Here is a 21,215-nt window from a genome sequence, read left to right on the forward strand (position 1 = left end):
AAGCAACAAACTTCAAGCTACAGGTTGGGAACAATTGTTCTCGCTCCATTTGATGACATAAAGCAGTTTCAGAATTTGAAACAGGAGGTTGCTGGCCAGAGGTTTGTGAGCAAGGGTAAAGGTGGTAGTAGTCTTTAGCCTCTTTGGGACAGAGACCAAAACAGGCTGTTACCACTCAGACAGTAGGAGGAAGTTAGCTGGAGATGAGCTATGGGAAAAATTAAATTGTACCATAAAACTAACGTCTCTGTGAGAAATATGATTTTTAGCATCCCATAAAACCATGAGTTTTCCTTTCTAGGCTTCTTCTCTGAAGGTTTTCCTTGAGGATCATTTCTGAGACATCAGAAGCAGAATGATTCATTTACAAAAATATTGTCCCCCTGACAACCAGACCATTATTGATTGTGCAAATGTTGTGTTGTGCTAGTTTGGATCCAGCCCTGTAGTGTCCCTGAAAGCATTTGGTGATTACATGAAATATATTAAATCCTGGGACACGTGTCTTTTCTCCTTGGAGTTTGATGATTCTATTATTGAAGGTATTTGTTGAGGTTGTTGGAGAGATGTATTGGCAAGGGTTGGAGAGATGTACTGTTGTTCTGTCATGATTGGATTTTGTTTGGTGTGTGCTGTCTTTGAAAATCTTTTTTTCTGATGATGAATTTGGTAAAACGCAAGAAGTCTTATTGGAAGCTGGTGGGGCTAGAAGTTTCTGCAAAAATGTATTTAAGATACTATCATTTTGTGCAGATTGTAGTAGCTTAATAGTTTTTCATATACATTCTAGAATAGGGTGGAAGGTGCCAAGGAGGTGCCTGTACGTCCTTGGAGTTTTCTTCTTGGACTATGATAAGTTTGTCTGTGGTACTCGGATTTCTCCTGAAAAGATACCACGCATTTGCTAGAAGTGTGTCCGTATGTGATGGGGATTTTGTTTATATTGATGGAGTGGCTGTCTTGATGTTCTCTCTGGAACGGATGAGGTGGTATCTACAGGCCCGGCTGTACACTGTGGATATTTGAGTGTGCTTTGGATAGTTACTGCAGTGATTGTGGATATAGCTGTGTCGGTCTTTGGATTTTCCCGAATATGGTGATTTGTAAGTTACTGAGATTAATATTTGTGATAATACTTCAAAAGTTGATATCAAGAGAGGTGGAGTGAAAATACCAGCTCAGTTCAGTTTCCTGTACTGTTGTTAATTCTCTCTTTAGATTTGGGCACATTTTGCAGACTTTCTTTCTGTTGTTTTTTTTTTTTTTAACTGGTTAAAGCAGAGATATTTACTTACCTGAAAAGCTTATTGTGCTGAGGACAAAATGCTTAGTTTATGTTCATAAAAGAGTATTTAAGTGCTTAAAAGAAAAATTTTCAGATGAAAAGCACTGAGTCGTTCAGTAGTGTTTTATTAAATAGTTTTTTTTATGTCTTAATGTTTAGCACTGAAAATTATCCAGTGTTACATATGAATGTCTATAAAACATGTTTTGTATCTAATTGATAGATTGAATATGAAAAGAAAAAGAAAGAAGATGGAAAACGGGCTCGAGCTGATAAGCAGCAAGTGTTGGACATGCTTTTTTCAGCCTTTGAGAAACATCAGTATTACAACATTAAAGACCTGGTGGACATAACCAAACAGCCGGTGGTATGTACTAGTAGTCTTGTAATACAAATATTTTCAGTAGTTACTGTTCTGTATATTTTCTATATATAGCAAATAGTTTAATATATACCACATGCCTGTGAAAGAGCTCTCTAAATGTTACAACAAATGGAAATCATCACACTTCATAATTCACTTCTGGAGAGCTGTGCAGGATACCAAGCGTTGCATGAGCTTGCTGTCCCTTGGCAGGATGGGTTCAAGTAACTTAAAAGGTCTTTTTCTTATTTTGATTCTGTTTAATATTAGAAATCAAATTCTCTAGTGCTCTGATGTCTCTGATACTACTCCTGTTCTTACTGAAGTGATAACCTAGTTGTCTTGTTGTCATCAACAGGGTACTTAAGTAGGTGGTCAGCCCTTCAATCAGCCTCTGACCTTTACCTTAGCGTAGCAAGAGGAGTTATTCATGTCTGTGGGTCTAGAAAAAGGTAGTGTGGTCTCAGATTTCATAGAATTAGTATTAAATGCACACATTATCCATGCCAGGAGCTCAGACTGTGCCAAGACCCCTAAAATCAATTGATTTCCTTTACAGATGGAAGGATTTTTAGAGTAGAAGTTTTGGGGTCTAATGCTTGGGAGTTGCGTTGTGTTGTTTTTAAACACTGTTTTGAACTGGGAAAAGCGTTGAACACCTATGCTCACGTGATGGTTAACGTTATCCTGCAGTATTTGCCACGTCCTTTATCTCTGAACCCCGATTTCCCAGTTCTTTCCCTTCTTTTCCTGTTCAAATTTTCCTTGAACAGGCCAGGCGGCAGCGGGGGGAGGCAGTGACACATGAAATGGGTGACCGTTGCTTGCCAACCAACTGCAGCTGCAGCAGCTGTAGTCCTTGAGCAGAGATGGGACAGCAGGTCAGGAAACCTTATTACCAGTGTCTTTATCTCCTTCTGTCTGCTTGCTTTATCACAAATCGGCACCTGTAGGGGATAAAGTTCTAACACAGAGAAATTCAGAGTTTGTAGAATCTTTTTTTTTTTTTTTTAATAAACAGCTTATTTTGTAGGACTAGCAAAACCTGTTTTCCCACCTTAATATGCCAGCCCTCCTCCCGTGCTCCTGCTGTCCTGTGTGAAATTCCTATTGTGGTTATTGGTCAGCTGGCTTCTGTTGAACAGCTGGTTTTGCTTGTTTTCTTCTGTGATTTTGGGGGTTTTTTTAATATTTTTGATTTTTCCGCTACTGATTTTGATATCTGTCCTCAATGCAGCTGCAGTTTTCCGAAGACTTAAAGGAACTTAATTATATTTCGGTTTAAATTAGCCAACAATTTCAAAAGTAGAGGGAAGGCAGGTGAAGGATCAGTGACAGCTGGATTATAGAAACTCTGATTCCTTTGGAAATGACAGGAAAAAATGGAGACGCTTACCAGTTTTGCCCAAATTCATATAAAGGATTAAGTGGATCTGTATGAGAGGATTTGAATAATATAAATGCACAGTGCATTCAGTTGAGAAGCTGCACAAAGACGTTACCCAATTCAGAAACCTGTAGGTTCACTTTGTTGTAGTACCTTAGCATAAACTGTCAAATAATTTATTCATTTCTTTCATTTATTTATCTAATGAGTCAGCTCCTTATCCGTGTGGCAGGGAAAGCTTGTAGGACAGGAAAGCTGAGGAGGAAGGAATAGGAGGAACATATGGAGGAAGTGGCAAGAGAATTCCAGGATTTTTTTTTTTTATAGAAGATCAGTGTTAAAGTCACTATCCTGATCACTTTAAATGTAAGTAGGTGCAGATTTATTCCATCTAATGTAACTGGGGTTGCCAGCTGGAAATATTGTCTCCCTCAACTCCCAATGTAGCCATCAGAGGGGGAAAAAAGATCTTTTCCTCCTGTGTAGTGATTTGCTTCTTGGATGTACCTGTCTTTCTTCATTGACTCAAAGGATGCTGGAGAAACTGTTCTTCTGACACAAGTTGCTTCTTTAGCACCAAAAGTTGGACAAGATGAATCAGTTTTTTGTCTCGGTCACTGCCTCGAGGATTGGATGGTATAGGGTAATTTTATCTTCTGTGTTTACAAAATACCTCACATGAATACTTTTATTACGTTTTTGATAAATTTCTATACCAATCTATATGCTCGCTGCTGTTTTCATGATATGCTCCTCAATAACTGTATTCTGCCCATAGCATAGTGGATCTATTTTATGTACTTTCACTTGAGCAAATCTAACCATTATTAGCAACTATCATTGTAATGCACCTAACGTTAAAAGGAAATTGTATACTAACTTGACCGAACATCACATTTTATTTGGGCTGTATCTTTGCATCTCTGTTTCTTATCTGAGTGTCTCCAGGCATGGCTAAAAAACCCGAAGTTTGACAGTCAGCAGCTGGAAGGGCTCTGTACCTGCGCTGATCCTTACACGGGTCTCTCACCGTCTGCTTAGGCAGTGTCTGGATGACAGCCCATATGCTCTTATTTATCTGGGGGCTCCTGAGATTACTTGAACAGTTAAATCCTTTCCCCCGAGTGGACTGTGCAGTCTCAGTCTCGCCCTGTGCGTGAGAGTACTGATTCCTTGCTAATTCCCAGATGGATTTTTGCCATAGGTGTTTATGCCCTTCTCGTTTCCTCATACCCGGATATTTGGAGAAGTGAAATGAACTAAATCCTCTTCCTGCCGTGTTTCTTTGTTCGCTTGACAGCCAATATGGCGGTTAATTTAAAATTATCTTTCAGCACATCATCTACCACTCATGTAAAGCTATCGTAATTTCCCACCTGGGCTCCCTTTCAAAACTTCTCTAGGGAGCTGCTAGTGGAATTCATTTCCATTTTAAAAATACTAGCCGTAGTTTCCTGCAGCGTCGCCAGTTTTCACTCAGCGTGCAGGTTTTCCTGATGCTGCCGACTTTACCCTCTGTTAAAGTATCTGCATCTGTTCCTGATGCCCACTGTGACATTATTGTTCACAGAGCTGCTATACCTCATAAAAAAGATTTAAATGCCAGCAGGCTGAATAGGCTTGCTTTCCCCGTGCTGAAAAGGGTTGGCTGTTAATTAATCCCTGCTGAAGTGTTCACTGCTTTATCTTCTGTCATAGTGTCTAGGATTTTCTGGGTATGTAATTTCTCCTCTGAATTTCTCAATGTTGAGGTTATTTTCAAAATGGAGGGAAAAAAATGTACTGCTGCTGTCTCTTCAGCTCCTGTGATAATGAAGTTCTAGATGCTTACGCCGCTGGCTACTAGTATTTAAAACAGACTTTCTAAAGGAATCAAAATCTTGGTTAGTAAAGTAATAAATAAACAAGGACATTTCTCTTGCATAATAATAAATGTAAATAGTAAATGGACTCCTTGCTACAGAACGAATTGAAGGTTACACAGGAAGGTGCTACCATCTTTCTTTTGAGATCCTGGAATCGCCAAGTCACTCTGTTCTGAATGCAAACTACTGTTATGTTAGGGAAAACTGTTTTTGTATGTTTTTAACAAAAAAAAAAATACAGTTGTGGTAGTAGGCAAATCTCTTGTCACCTACCCAGAGGTAAAAGCTGAGTGCTCCACAGAAATCATTGCAGCAATTCTAGATTTGGGCTGAGAACCGAATATGCTTTTTACGTGAGCAATCAAATATTTATAAAGAATGGAACCAGTGGTCTAATTTGAACTGTGTCTTTTCAAAATAACCTATCCTGTCTGCAGTTTTTTGTTACATTTAAGCTTTAAATAGTGGGTTATCCTAAATGTGGTGGTGTTTGGGTTCCTCCTCCTCCCTCTGCTGGGTTTCGGAGTGGTATATAAACATCCAGAATCCGTTTTGCAGATGAGACCGTGGATCCCCGTTTAACGTTCACCAGAGTCCAAAATGCAGTATTTGGCTTGTGTGAAATAAGTGGAAATGAGCGGTTTCTTTTGATGGACAGATGATATAGTATCAGACTGGGCAGTATACTTTAAGATGTTCTTCAAAACGTTGTCTGTTGCCCACACATCTTTCTTTGTCCTAGCGTGTATACATAAATGATGCAAATGTGTATATATATATATATATATTCTGTTTCTTGCAACGCTGCAGTGAATTCACTGACATATCTTTGTAATTTTTTCAATATCAGTCTTTAAAGCAGACTCCAAGTGTATTGTTAAGCTTAACACCCTCAAGCATGTCCTTCAAAAATTCATCCCAAATTCTTACCCGAGAGTCTTGGCCTCTGATCACTTACAGTGACATTACAGACAAAAAAAAATACAAATAATTTTAAAAGCCTCTTACTTGTAGTATTAACAATTTACAGGCGTTCCTGTTGTAAAATGGCCTAATAGCTCCATTCTTTTACATGTCCCTGTGTAAAAGTATAGTCTAATCCGACAGGGCAGTCATTGCAGTGGAGCGCAACCATGTGGGAGGACCTGGTTCCTGGAAGAAGTGATCTTGTAGGAAAAATCATGTCCCCTGACCTCATCTAGTCAAGTCGCTTGTTCTCAAGTGGGAGCAAGTGTAGGATTATCACTGATTTGGGTTAGTTTTGTTCAGTTTTGTTATTCTGTTGAATTTGCGCTCTTGGAAGGTCCGGGCTGTTTCTTGGAGAGACGCGGGACTGCCCAGCGGCTGGGTCTGAGAACGGGGTCCAGTTAAAAGTAGCCCTCTTGTACCCGCGTGCGTGGTTTGGAGGCCTGAGCAAGCAGCTGGAGATGAGAATTGCGTAGTGGAAAATGCCCCCCAAAGGTACTGCCACCAAATAGCAGCAGTGCTGCTGGCAGCTGCCCACCGCGGTAGCCTGAAGGGTTTTGCCCTTTTGTATGGTCACGCTTTGTGACCTGCCTCCCAAAATGTCAATTAAGCCGCCCAGCCCAGTGGCTGCATGTGGATGTGCTTAATGTGTCTCAGCTGCTTTTGGTATTTGGGGATTTTTTTTTTTTTTTTTTGAATTCTCATGAACCTGGGCTTGTGGTCCAGAGCAGAGTTTAATCCTGAATCTGAACACGTTTCTTCATGCGCTCTGACATATTTTGGGGTGTCTGTCAGTGGCACTGTGGAAAGCTGTCTCGCATGCATGCGCAAGGATGGCAAACAGAGCCGTGCATGTGCGCGTACTCATATGCCTACACGGCTTTTCTGCCTGCCTCGATCACCTCTGCACGGACGTGCTGGGCAGCGGCAGTATCGTTGTGCACAAACGTTTGCGCACTGATGGCTGTTTCGGTGAGTGCGTTTGTCTTAGCCCTCTGACTAGCCTGTCTGATGTCAAGTGTGACAGCCGCTCTGCCTCGGCTCAGATGCGGTAAGGGGTGCTAGAAGATATATATTGATCTCTTGCTGCCACCTGCTGGGGTTGCTGTCGAAGGCATGAAGAGTCATGCTTGCGGGACAAGACGAGCACCCCGTTCCCCGTGCTCTGCTCCAGCGCTCGGCCACTTTGCTTGACGAATTGAGAGAAGATCCTTAGGAAAAAAAAAAAAAAAAAAACAGTGTGCCTATGCAGTCTGCTCTACTGATTTTTCTTACTCAGAAGACAAAGTGATCTTTTAAATAGCCCTCACTGCTGTGGGGTAGATTTTTTTAGAGTTGTTTTACTACACAAGTCTAAATGATACAGGAAGAGTAGAGTAACTAGAGTAACTATCAGTTTCTTTAAAAGAGAACTTTTTTTTTAACTGACTGACATAGCCTAGTATAATTTTATTTATTTCCTGACTTTTCTGTTTGGCGAAGAATGAGAAGAGTGTAAAGAAGAGATTGGGCGATCAGCCCTTTTTTTTTAACGCTATGTCATCAACAAATAACTGCTTTTTTCTGAGTTGGGCTAAGTTGATAGTATCATTTAGTGTACTTGTAGATACAGAAAACACAAAGGTTCCAGTAACTCCAGTCCAGTATACGCTCTCGAAAAGGATTAAATTGCCCAAACTGAAGCGATTCTAAATTTAATGTGGAGATTCTCAAACGGTAGTCTCTGGTTGCCGTGGCAATCCTCTGAAGACCGCACTGATTAATATTTAAACAAACAAACAGGCAAATGGTTCTTTAAAAGAAGGATAAACAAATGACTGGTGTTTAGAGTAAAGAGTGGTATTTGTGCGCTGTCTTGCGTCAGAGGTTATACTACCGGTTATCACGGCTTTTTTTATTTTTTCTTTTTTCTCTTAACTGACCTTAATATCTGAATATATTCAAAAATCCTCTGGCACCTGCTCAGCGTTCCTCTAAAAACGGGCAATAATAAAAAACTTAAAGCGTTGCAAAATAGCCTGAAAACCAACAGCCTGGGATCTGGTGGGATCAGAATAAGACGGTGAGTTTCAGAGTGCAGAAAGTCCAAAGTCAGCTGGCCCCCCTGCGGAAAAGGCGGGCGGTGTTAGCTCAAGTCGTGCATTTCCAGCAGGACGAAGAAGGTCTTTGAGATAACTCTTGAGATTTTACAAAAGTGTAGAGTGGCTATGTTAAAACTGGCTGTAGGAATTTCACACCAAAGGGCAGTGGAAGCCGTTACAAATGAAGATGTGCACACGCAAAGTACAATCTGAGATGAGAAGAGCCAAGATCGTTTTAAGGACCTTAACAGTGAGATTTTATAATTTCTGGCTTAGAAGTGATAGAGTTGGTTTTAACTGCTTCTCTGCCCGTGGAGTGCGAGCCAGCAGGATATCCGGGGGGCTGTGGTGGCTGAGACAGCTTACAGCCACCTCCGGCAACTCCACGCACATAAAATTGCCATCTGCATAGTTAACTGTCTACTGCAGGAGTGAAGAGAAAGCGTATCAGCACCTCCACTCCTTTGTAGTTTGGTAAGAAATAAAATAGTACACAGATTTGTAGACCGACTGTGTGTCTAAGGCTTTGGGTTTGTTGGACATGTCTCAGCCTTTTGATTTCTCAAGTGCCCCAATTTTAGAGCAGAGCTGTAGCATATAGCTTGCTAACTTACCAGTAGGTGTTACTGCTGCAGGTCTGTAATGACCTGCCCTGAATCATCCTCGCGGAGAAGTTAGGGGCTTTTTTTCGGTGAGCCTTGGAGCATCTCTTGCTCCAGGACGTGTGTCTCGGCGCCCTGGCAGGACTGTGCCCGTGGCCAGCGCGTGAGCTCTCGGATCCGGGGCTCGGGTGTTCCCTTCTCAACCCCCAGCTCGACTCTTAAACCAGTTCTGCTTTAATCTGTATCGCTGTCTGAGGATTTAAAATCTGTCATGTGTTCATTTAAAATGTAAGCAGAGAGTAATTGCCACATAACTAATCATGTGGCATGTCAGAAGTTACTGCAATTCAACCGTACGTGTTATTGCTGTCTGTCAGGCTATTTCATTACCGTTGTTATTAACAAAGTAATGTAGTGATTTGGCAGATCTTGTGGCATCATGTTATAAGTAAGATCTATGGTAATTGCCTGTCTTTATAATTTGAAATTTTGTTTCCTTTCAGATATACTTGAAAGAAATTTTAAGAGAAATAGGCATCTACAACGTCAAGGGGACCCACAAAAACACATGGGAGCTGAAGCCAGAATACAGACATTATCAAGGAGAAGATAAGAGCGATTAACAAAACTGTTTTTGAAGCAAAAGAGAACTATAGATTAGAGTGATTGCACTGAGGGAACCGCTGTGGGTTTACAGACAGGACTGAGCGCAGCTCAATTCTACAAGATTAAATTTAAATTAAAACAACTGATACTTTGTAATTTTCCTTAGCTTCATGTTTTTCAAAGGAATATTTCTTGTAAGTTTCTATAAGTGTTTGTCTCTGGACAAAATATATTTATAGAATAAACTGGTATTAGATTTATCTTTATTAGAAATCTTCTGAGTTCTGATTTTCCTTTTTTATTAATGGCTTTGTGGTTTTTCTAAGCCTTGATAACTTTGAAGGAGAACATGTCCTAGCAGATGCCATGACTTTGTGCTTTTGCATTCCAGTAGTACCAAGTTAATACGCTCACTGCTGCTGTGACCTTTAAGGGCTCGATCTGGAAGGCTGCAAAGATGCACAATCCTGTGTACGTTGCTTGGGAGTTGCGGACATTATGCTCCTTTGCAGATCGGGCTTTAGGAAAAATAGCCACCGCCACGGTGCTCATCGCAGTCTGCAGACTTCATGGGAACAAATGAACAGGAAAAAAAAACCCAAACGCAAAGGCTGTTTGACATGTAGGTCAGTGAGGAAGAAGACAATCTCTTCCACATGATTACTGAGGGAAAAGATGAATTGTCTGTCTATTAGGTACATCGAGGAACAGATTTATTTCTTGTCTTTTTAAAAATGTTACTGATGTTTTATGTTTAAGCATATCAATAAAAGCAGTATTTTAATTTGTACCAAGGAATGATCTGTGTTATTGACTGAAAACATGTTACGATTTAGATAGTGTAGGTATGAAACTCTCTTGAAAACTTTGTTTTTATCCCTGACTTTCCTACTGGCTTTCCAGGTCTTCTGCGGAAGATTGCTCAATGTGTCCGTGTCTCTGTTTCCCCCATTTCTGAAATGCGCATTACAAGGGTCATGTATTCAGAATCCTTTGGGAGGGAGGGAGGAGATGCGACAGGATGGTTTCATTGTATGTCTTAAACTTTTGGCTAAAAAACGAGCACAGAGAACAGCGTGGGGAAAGCCCCATTACTCAAGGAAACCTGTAAACAAAATAGAAAGTGAGATTTCATAGCACAACTGCCGTATTTTCTCATGTCCCTCAGATGTGTGCATCACTTATGCACAAGGTAATAAAATAATTGGTGTATTTTCAAAGCAAACATTCCATTATTGGTACACTTTGAAGCAACAAAAGCATAGGAGAGGAACTGAATGCCTTAGAAAGCTGATAAAACAACTCTGACCCTTTTGTGTATAAATCACACATTTTCATTTTGCTCGGCGCGGTTACCTGGAATTGCTCGTGTAAGTATCTGTGTACCCACGTGCTTCCTGCTGCTTCGCAACCATCTTTGACATGAGCTGTGAAGTCCCTAGTAGATCGACTACGGAGTCTTTTTGAAAAGGAGGTCACATGCCATGGATTTGCGTGCGCTTTCATACGTATTGCCATTTACTTCTGTCTCCTCAGATTCTGCTAGCAGTATCCAGCTTGTAACTGCTGCGGGAAATATTTGAAGATGCTGAAAGGAACCCGGGAAGTCTGCGTCCTTTTTTAGCTACGGTACGTTATGTGCTCCCCAGCCGTAGCCAGAGCCTGCACGCGTTGCTGTCCTTCCTGTGCTGTTCGAGCCCTCTGGAAACTCGTGTTCCCGAGCAGCATAGGCTGAGAACTCTTCCTTTTAGTGAGTTAGGCCCCGCTGCTGCATTGATATCATGTTTGAGCAGCTATGATGCAAAGAAAGTCTGGATTGGATTCTCTCTTGTGTTGCTCCTCAGATAAAACCATGCGGGGGAATGCTGTGCAATTCTGCTTTAGCAATGCTGTTATTCATGGTCACAAGTAAGAACGACTGTGCCATTTCAGAGGGAAAAAAATTACCGTTAGTAGGATTAATCCCAGTAGGATTAAGCTAGCAAGAAAGTTTTTGGGTATACCTTTTGTTTTTATGTGAGTTCACTTCTTCACAACTTGTCTTCAGTTGAGAGGGGCATAGTTAGTCAAAACATCACGAAATGCCGTGAAGATCTAAGTAAAAGCAGGTGTTTCACTGACCTGCAGAGTGCCTTTGGACAGGGTAAACAGGCTTTCCTTAGTATTAAGGAAAGGCTATAGAGTACATTGGTTTTTACTGTACCTCAAATTAATTTTTATGAGCATCATTAAAAATATGGAAAGTGCTAGAAGTAAACTAGTTGCGGAGTTTCAAATCAACAGGGAACAAAAAGGTTGAGATAACCAGCAAAAAATCTCTGTTCTCAATAGTTCTGCCCTGCTTGTTCTGCAAGGGCTATTAACAGGATTGCCATCTGCTGAGAGATGAGGAGGCTTGTAGGCATTCATTTCTGATTCCCCAGCCCCCGCAACTTTATTGATTTAGGCTCTGAACTCATGGCAGTGATGAAGGCTGATTCCCTGCTGGTCTTCCCATGTGCTGCTGTCTGAACGCTGTCCAACTCTTTGCTAGTGCAGATGTTCTTTAATATTACTGGTCAAAACACTGGCACAGCAGCCGGTCCCGTAGGTGCTAGCTGAAGTAGCATCAATGTGTTAAGTGCTGTTAAATGAAATTAAAAGTGCATCTACTCTCTAATGTTAATTCTCCCTATCGAGCCATTCTTTGAGTCTTCAGAAATTTTACGTGGGGTGACTGCAAGCAATCAGTGCAGTAGCAGACGTGAGCGAAGGGAAGCTCTTCGCTGTGGTGAGATTCAAGGTGGGGTAACGCCGGGGATTCCCGCTGTTTGGGATGGTGTTGCAGGCACAGGGCTTGCACGTGCAGAAACATGCGCTAGGCATCACTGAAATGTCGGCAGCCGCGCTCTGCAGCGCAGCCTGGGAGGGGGGAGCCGTCGCAACGCTTCAGCTCCTGTTCTAGTGCTGGTGCTAGATCAGCAAGTAGTCTCTTCCCTAGGGAACAGGACTAATTGTATTAGACAGTTTTAATACAAGAATTTGCCGCCGATGAAAGGTTTTGCACCAAAATAGCTTTGCTGTTGTAAATGCCCGGTCTGGTACAGGCAAGGACATAAGCTGGTGTAAGGCGACAGTGATGCGGTTCCCCCAGTACAGAAATCCCTAATGCCGATGGGCTGGGAGCAGCTGAAAAGAGAAGTGCCTGGAGATGGCTGCTGCTAAGTGGGAAAGTGGGTGGATTTGAACCTGAAAAAGCCTAAATGTCCTCTGCAAGCTGGTCCCAGTGCGCCTTTGCTCCCTTCCCTTCTCTCACAGACCTGGTGGACGTGTGGGTCTACATATCAGCCTTTCTCTGCTGTCGCCTCATCGTCGCCAGATGGAAACACCCCTGACGTCTTGCCGCCTGCCGGCTGCCGAGACAGGCCGGAATAACACAGCGTGAGGAAAGGGCCAGAAAGTACCGAGCAGAAAGAGGCTGACCTGAAACGTCTTGTCTTTCAGAGCAAAAAAAGATTATTGCTTTTGTTTTGCACCTAGGCAGCAACGCGTGACTATTAGCAGCAGGCCAGGAGAGAGTCCCGTGTCTGCGAGAACCACGCGTCCAACACCGAGGCTTTGACGCGAAAAGGCGAGCGTCGTCATTTGGGGTGGGAGCCACGCTCGCCCGCCGCTTTGGCCCCAGCGGACGCTCCCTGCCGTGCTCTATGTATGTCAGCCGCGTCTTGTCTTCACCAGCTGCCTGGCGTTGGCTCCAGCCGAACACGTGGCTCCCAGTTGTGGGCACCCACGTTCACACGTCCCTGGTGCTGAGATGGCATTTTCACTACTCACTATATTTATTGACTCCTGACAAATCATTTTGCTCACCGATGCGTTCACGGAGCTGAGCATTTCTCCAGACTCACCTGGAGGATTGCTCTGCCCCTTGCTTGGGTACAACCCGCCACGTTTCTCACTCCCGCGGCCTAACAGCACATCCAGAGCAGGCCTGGCTTTCGTGAGAAGCTGCTTTTATTAGCTGATGTCCACCCCACTTGGACAAGGATTGAACTTCTGGTCGGAGGGGGGGGACCCTGCCCCCACGCTTACCTTCCCAATTTCCACTCCAGCTTCTCCCAGCACTTGCTGGCACCAGACATGCGGCGGGGGAGGCAAAGCTGAAGTCACGGGCCTGGTCAGGCATCTCAGCCTCGGCCTCCTTCGAGCTCCTCGGTGCCTGCCCTCATCTACTGGGGTGCTGGGACCAACCTCTGTTCATCTCTCTGGTGGGAATTGTTTTATTTATATCAAAAACTTTGCTTGAGGAGGTCCTGATTCCGGCTCTTCTAACCAAGATTGACAGTACTAGCTACCAGGCCCTGGGGTCAGCCTTTCTCCAGGGGTGTTTGATGGTTCATGTGAAGATCATCATGAACTCCAGCAGGAAACCTTGAACCTCCCCAGAAGGTCTCGTCTCCCGCTGCTCCAGCACCCAGTGCAGCAACAGCGCCCGAAGGCTCAGACCTCTCATCTGGCTCAAGTGGGTCAAAGATTTCCACCTTCATCTCTTACCACAGAGTGGGTTATGGCTATACTGGGGAGGGGGGGAGGTCTCCTTAGCCAACTGTTTGTTAACTGAGAATCTCAAAAATGTTTGAGTTCATCCCGTTTTTGACCAGGGAATATGTACATTCGTTAGGATGGGAAAGAGTGGATACCCGTAAGACAAGGGTAGATGAACGCAGGGGTTATTCAGCATCATTTCCACTAACCTCGCTTAGAGCTTGTGTGAGGAGCAAGCGAAGCACCCTCAGCTGAACTTGGAGCCACCCTGTTCTCCATCGCAGTTCAGCAAACCCTAGCACAAGCTTGGTACTGATCATACTGGTCTTAAAAGCCAAAATACGCCCTTTGAGTGAGTCCAGCCTGCTGAGAGAGGGGCTTTCTGATTCTGAACATGTCGGAGAGGGACTTGCAACGGCTTCTGCTTTTGCAGCTGGTATGTTTGCAATAGGCGGCAAGTAAATGGGAGCGAGGGGCAACTGCAGTATTTGGCTTTCAGTCGCAGAAGGAAGTGAACCGCTGTTTCTTTTCACCTGTAAGCTGTTAGGAAAGTTTTCCCTCTGAAGCCGAAGCACATTCTTCAGAATGGGATTTAAACAGGGAAGGGGGCAAATCTGAGAGTAAGGGAGGCAGCGGGGAGCAGCGTTTGCCCCGCTGCCTTTGAGCGCCTTGAGGCAAGGGGCTCCCCGTGCATCGCCGCCGTCTTGCGGGGCGTTTGGCAACAACACCGGACGGCGCAGCCTCGGCTCGGCTTTCACGGGGCAAGTCGGAGCCTGGGAACGTCCCTTGCAACTTCTCCGATGCTTTCGGCACCGGCAAGGCAACGAGGTAATCCGGTACCCAATATCAAAGGAATAGGCAGGGGCAAAGAGTTGATTTAAAGTGACAAAAGCAGCAACAGAGAATCCTTTTCCCTAAGCCAGCTGGGCCTCTGCCAAACCACTGCTAAGCAACACTGCTCTCAGCACCGGCTAAAACGAACCCAACGCGCGCACGGGGGCTATACTGAGAAGCAGCAGCAGGAGGAAAAGGCTGGAGCCCCCGTGAGCCCCCGTGAGCTGGGCGGGTGGCTCCACCGGCGGCTTTCGGCGAACGAACCAGCCCAGACAGCTGCAACGCAGGTAATGTCATTGAAGACCTAGCGTGGCGAAAACGGGGACCTGGCCGACATCTGCTGACATGTTCAGCAGCTCCTGCCCGGAAACGCGTTGGCTTTCCGTGAGGGAAGGGATGAAGCCAGCTGCGGTAGGCTGCGTCTTAAAATAGCTCGTGGCTGATACTGCGATGGTTTTTGTTCAGGGCAGAGGCGAGGATTTCTTCGTGCGAGCGAGCCGTGGCGTTGGTCCTCAAGGCGGCACCGAACGCCCGCGGGAAGGACGCCGCCGCCAGGATTGGCCGCGGGAGCGTGGCGGCGCCCGGCCAGCGCGTTGCCCCCGGTCCGCGCGGGTCTTCCTCCGAGGCTGGGCTCAAGCTTTGGTGCGGCTCCCCAGGGCTCTGCACAGCTCGGCAGTAGTTGGTCACCCAGCAGCACATTTTTCGGGTGTTACCGCAGTTTCCCAGGCAGCTGGTGGCAGCACCAGCGTGTCCTGCTGCTGGCCTCCTTCCTGACCTGCAAAACCAGCCGTGTCCTTGGGCATCACAACCCTAATTTAAGGTCTTCTTTTTTTTCCTTTCCCCCTCCCCCAAGAAGGGCTCATATAAAAGCAAGTGTGGATTCCTGGAGAGCCTTATCCCATGGCCCGGCCAAGAATAGCCCTGGGGAGAGCCTATTTGTGGCTGCGGACGGAGAGGGCCGCCAGGGCTGCGTGCCCGCCGGCGGGAAGGCTACGGGGGGCTCTCCCGACCCAGGTGCGCCCAACGGCCTCGGCCAGTAGAGACCGCGGATGGCCTCCTCCTCCGTGCCTTTCCTGAAGCAGTTCGCTACGTGGGCTGCAATAAGTGAGCGTCCCTTGGGCAGGGCCTCCAGCACCCCCCCGCCACCAGCAATGCATAGCCCCGTATAAACCACGCAACGCCCGCCTCCTCCCCCCCCCCCCCCCCCCGGCCTTCTTACACCTCCCTGGGTTTCATGTAGAAAAAAAAAATCACGCGTCCGAGGGGGGCAGCTCACCCCGCCGCGGCGCCCCTGCCACCTCTGCACCGCAGGAAAGGCGCCGCAGGAAGAGGCAAAACGAGGAAACCAGCTGGGGGGAAAAAAAAAAAAAAACGCTCCCCCCCAACCTGGGATGCCATCTCTCCTGCCACCATCGCTCCGGTGCAAACAGGCGAGAAGTGGGGAAAAAAACCCTTTCTGGGGGTCTTTCCTGGGCAATGCTGCTGCCCAGAGCGGCGGGTCCGCAGCCAGCCCGGTCCAGGGCTTCCCTGCCCTTTCCTGGCAGGAGGAGGCCAATTCCCACCTCCTCCGCTGCCATTTGGCTCTGTGGCCTCCTGCTCCGCGCGGACCGGGCCGGGAGAGCGGCCGCTGCTGCTTCACAACCCCCTTTTATACATACGGCAGCTTCTAAGCAGCAGCCGCTTCCAGCCTGTAAGTAAATGACCGGCGTCTTTCCGCCGTCCCTCGGTGACGTCTCCGAGTCCTCTGCTCGGTCCCCGCTACCAGGAGGGTGACGCTGGCCCGTGGAGGTGACTCGGCTTTTGCAAGGGTGCCTTTTGCAAACGGGTTACGCCATGCGAACGCCGCAGGCCGTTTTCTTGCCGCCTCCAACAGCCCTCTGCAAGGGGGGCCCCCAAAATCGTCTCCTCCTGCCCCGAAATCCTCGCTTCCTCCCTCGCCTAGAAGAGCTGAGGGCAGCTGACTTCAGCGCAGCCGTATGCGCAGCCAGCTGAGATAGATAGACAGATAGATAGACGGCCTTCGAGCCTTGCGGACCCCCTACTTCACTGACGGCCCCTTCTGGCCAACGCGACCCTCGCGGAGGGAAATCGCCCGCCGACGCACGCGACTGCTACACCCCCCCCAAAAGACCCCTTCCCTTGAGCGCAGAGGAAAGCAGCGGCCAGGTCTCTACGCCGGCTCGCTGCCAGCACAAAACCCGCCGGTCCCAGCACAGGGGAGGGATCAGTGCAGAGGGGGCCAAGCACCCTAGTGCAGAAAGCGGCCTTTTCTTTTTCATGTACGGCAGCAGGAGCCGCTGGAGCAGCTCTCAGCGCGGCAGCCCGCTAAGCAAGAGGAGCAACCGGGAAAGCAAGAGAAAACGAAACCGCCGGAGCTGAGACCACGGTCCAGCAACTTCCCACTCCCGGCAATGCATTTTGGGCCGTTTTATGACAAAGATTTCCAGGCTTGGCTAGTGGTCTTTTTTTTTTTTTTTTTTGACTCCTACTGCGACATTTATCTCCGAGGTACATTAATGCAGGGTTTAACTGCCGCTCTCCCGCTGCGGGCTAGCGGCGATGTGGAGATTTATTTGCTGACTGGTGTAGGATTAAACATCCCGGTTTACAATTGCAGACACGTCCCAGGGGAACTGGCTCCAGAGCCGAAAAGCACGGGGAGGTTAACGGGAGCAGGGGGAGGCCTCTTACCTGCTCTAAAAAGCGATCAATAGCCATGCAAGAAAGCTGAGGAGTCTTGATGCAGATTAAATTATTGTTATTTAATAAAAGCATCGTCCCTAGGCAGCTAGCATTAAAAACACTGCCAGACCTGCAAGGGGCCGGCCTGACACAGCCCAGCTGTCCCTGACTTACTAATAGGTGGGGAGCAAGTTGTGGCTTTTTTTTTTTTTTTTTTTTCCTCCCCTTTAAAAAAATAATCTAAATTTTCCTTCCCTGGCAACAACTGTGTTCTAGGCTTACGCTAAGTCCTGCCTGGCCTAGACCTAAGCCACGTGAAAACAAACCAAAACAACACAGAGTCCCCTACGCCCGAGCTCACGCAGCTGGGTACCTAAAGGGGGTGATGGGGGCACCTGGCTTGTACGCCAGCACGCCAGACGTTCCCTCCGTTACAGAAACGGCTGCGAGCCTGAGCTCCTTCTCCTCCAAGCAGGCCGGCGGAGGAGCAAGAAACAGCTGCTGTGGCACGCGGATTTTCACAGCACATTCGCTGGCCTATGGGAGCCGGGATTTTTCGCTAGCTTAAAAAACTTGGGTTTTTTAACCCGCTGAACCACTCGGCGCCGACTGCCGCGGGCTAGAGAGGAGAGCTTTAAAAGGGCGAAAAAGGGCGGATGCGTAGAGGGCTGAGCCACAGTGAGGAAGACACAGCTGGAGTAGCAAAACCGTTCAGAAAACACGCTTTGGAGGGAGGCAGCGGGCAGGTACGGCCGCTGAGCGGCCGATAAAGGGACAAGGAGACCACAGGGCACGCGCCCACCAAAGTCCTTTCTTCCTACGACCCTGACCCGTCACACGGATAAGCACGAGAAGCACGAAACAGAAAAGGGAGGACTTCTTTTTTCTCCTTTCCTTTTCTTTCCTCACCAACCAGCCTTCCCTCCCCGGCAAGCAGCTGGCTCTCGGCTGCTGCGTGACCGAACGCAAGAGGGGCACGAGCGAGCGCTCTTCCAGCCCCGCCAGCCCATGGGGCCCGAAACCTGAGCTGTCGAAACCAGAGGAGATTTTCACTGAGCCGTTTAACCCGCTCTTTGACGCTCAGGAGAAAGGCTACTTGAATCCTTCCTAGCACCAGAGCCCTTCTAGCCGCAAAAAAATATCCGTCCAGGAATGCGAGATACAGGCCCAACAAGCCCATGTTTTAAAACAAGACACGGGTATGTTTTCAAGCTGTCCTTCGGTTCAGCCTACACTTGAGCAACGCCAGGGTAATTTGTTATGACTGAGGATTTTTATCAGTTCAGTAACTCCCAAGCTGTGGTGCTATGCTACTATAAACTTCCCTGACCAAATCATTTCAGCCTCTCAGCCCCAGAAACAGCTGCACGATATGAAGAAAAGGGACCGGGAAAGAGAGCCACACGGGAGAAAAGGAGAGCGAAGAGCCAGAGGAAGGACTGGGATACCTGGCTGCACACTCCGATTGCCAACTCAGTTAGCGTCATGCGTTAGTTCATCAGTGTGTTTATTGGCAACAGAGCTCCACTTAAAAGCCTGTAGCGACTCTTCTATTTACCTCCAGGAAGAGCAGCCTGATTTTCCCTTGCCTTCCATTAAGGGGCAGAGCAGCTAAGTGAGACCATTGCCTCATGGCTGTCAGAGCATTTCCCATGGGATAAAGCATCATTGAACCTCTCCTCCCTCGAAATTTGCAGCCTCGACACCGCAGAGCAGCAAGATTGGCCCGTTTCCCTGAGAGATGGAAGCCAGCCTTGCATTTTTGGGAAGTATTGCGCAGCCAACAGGAAAACCACTTCTCTCACAGCCCGCTGGAGAGACAAACATTTTCCCACAACAGCCTCTAACCAAAACAGGTTATCACAGCTGAAAGATTTTCCTCAGATGCTCATGCAGAAGAGCATATGAGATTCACAGGAGCTGTTAACCCACTCATTAGGCATGTGTATCAATTAAATACTCCAGTGAGACTGAAGTGCAAATAGACAAGATGACGCACAAGTTCCCGTTAGCCATTTACCCTGGCAGCAAGACTGCATTCATCATGGTCTTGACCACCTGCGTGTCAAAGCAGCCCCTACTCCATTCATACACAGCTGCCACACTCATTTGCTCCAGGCTCAAGCCTTGCCTAAGGGTCATAGCCCCCTAGAACCAGCCAAGCAGGCAGGTAGGAGGCAAGCTGCTTTCAGTCACACTTTGCAGCTCTGCTAAGTTTTAAGCACTTTTGACTTACTGGAAACGGGAGTAGAAACTGTATATAGCTGCAGTATAAACTGTAGGGTACTTAGCACCACACAGCTAGCTCAGGAGCCACACAGACACTGCTCTGCCCATGCTAACTTACTCTGGTGAGAAGCAAGTGTGTCACCAGCCAAGCGCCTGCTTGCTCTCGCCATCCTTTAAAGCTATCAATTTCTAACTGAGGTGCAATGAATGGGAGAGGTAGGATCACACCCTCATCACCTGGCCTGGTTAAACCAGCCCTCTGTAAGAGGACTCAGAACTGGCTCACAGCGAGTTTATCTGGACTTTGAACACATCTCCCCTCTGCCTTTCAGCTGCTTCCGGATGGGGGAAGCTTTCATCCGCATTGCACAGGTTACACCAAAATAGTATCACAGCCAGAAGTACAGCTGGCTCAAGACCCTTTCTTGTGAAAGCTAAAGGAAATACATATGTAAATTAAGTTCTCACAGAACTAAAATAGGGTGTGTTTAAAACAGATGGTAACCTCAGCGGTAACTGTTCTGGGCACACTCTGCTCCCACCTCCACAGGCAGCATCTCACTCCTCCCACCCTGCTGCCTCCGCTCTATCTTACCCCTGCAGCAACCTACCCTACCTCAACCCTCCAGCAGCAGCAAAAACCTGATAAAAGTCAGCCAAGATGCTAAAAGTCCACTCAAGTTCAAGGCTTGAGGCCTCATATATCAACAGCTAATGAGTGGGTCAAACCCCTCCCCTTTAGATACCTTCATCTCCTATAGCACTACCACTGTAGTAGAAAATGATAGCTCATGGCTTGCAATCCAAGGCAATGACCCCTTAAATAAGGCTAGTTTTGCTCTGGGCAGGCACGCATAACCTTATTGTCAAGTGTCAGCAGCAACACAAACCCCCCTTTTCCCAATTTAGGCTACATGAAAACATTTGTATGCCTTTATTCAATCCAGACTGCCACAAGACCAGACAGGTAGAAAGCGCAAGGAATTCATTACTGTTGCATCTCAGCAAGAACCAGAAAAGCAATGGACATTTGCTCCAGGTCTGTCAAACAGATGCATTTTCCAGGGGGAACACAGCAGGAACAGTAAATTATAAATATTCAGGTAAATCTGAACTCCAGACATGCCCCTTCTTTGATGCTAATAATCCCAGGAGAGCTCTATGCCCTTCAGCCATTTCTCTCCCTCAAGAGAGGGCAAGGGCAGAAACTCAAAATCCTGTAACTTGGATGAGCTCTATTTAATCCACTCCTGAATATTTGCCAAATACAAAAGGAGCTAGTGCCACAACCAGGCTAAATGGTGGAAAACCTAGTAATTCCCCCCCCCCCCAACCACGTTCCCACTACCTGTGCTCAGAGGCAGAGTGCTGGTGTTGGACTCTTGCTCCAAGATTAAGGGAGGATGACGGATGAAGTCATACTATAACTGAGGACAGACTCAAATATCCTTGTCTGATAAAGAAGCTCAGCCAGCACTCAGCTTGAATAGCACATATTCCATTTTGGTTTTTTTTATTAATTTTGGTATCTCTTCCAGAGAGAGAAGTCTCTGTACAATCGTGAGAGATGAAGAAGGTCCACTTCATTATGATGACATTTCTTGGAGCTTTGCCTTATTCACCTCAGCCTGCTCTTGCACTCCAATGCCACAGGTAGAAACTGCATGAAGTCTATCTGAAGACAGTCAAGTTGTAGTGAGCTAGGACCAGGCTATACTATTGACAGTTATCAGATCCTTGGACAAAGATCTTGCAGCAACCTGTCCTGTAAAGTCACCTTAAGAAACACA

General features: G+C 46.7%; 1 protein-coding gene and 1 non-coding gene across 3 annotated transcripts in view; one reads left to right on the plus strand and one right to left on the minus strand.

Moving 5' to 3' along the window:
• GTF2F2 (general transcription factor IIF subunit 2) overlaps nt 1-9,946 on the plus strand; it is a 92,194-nt gene extending 82,248 nt beyond the window's left edge. For both annotated transcript variants that reach the window (XM_068929764.1, XM_068929765.1), the window contains 2 exons: nt 1,509-1,652; nt 9,054-9,946. In XM_068929764.1, the coding sequence (XP_068785865.1) occupies nt 1,509-1,652; nt 9,054-9,173 (264 nt within the window). In that variant the 3' untranslated portion in view covers nt 9,174-9,946. The remainder of the gene's footprint in view (nt 1-1,508; nt 1,653-9,053) is intronic.
• Nucleotides 9,947-20,347: 10,401 nt separating this feature from the next.
• On the minus strand, nt 20,348-20,483 carry LOC138065876 (small nucleolar RNA SNORA31). Its single transcript, XR_011138921.1, has one exon. It is a non-coding gene; the product is annotated as a small nucleolar RNA SNORA31 (small nucleolar RNA).
• Nucleotides 20,484-21,215: the final 732 nt, after the last annotated feature.

Source organism: Struthio camelus, chromosome 1, assembly GCF_040807025.1.
Source record: "Struthio camelus isolate bStrCam1 chromosome 1, bStrCam1.hap1, whole genome shotgun sequence".
NCBI lineage: Eukaryota > Metazoa > Chordata > Aves > Struthioniformes > Struthionidae > Struthio > Struthio camelus.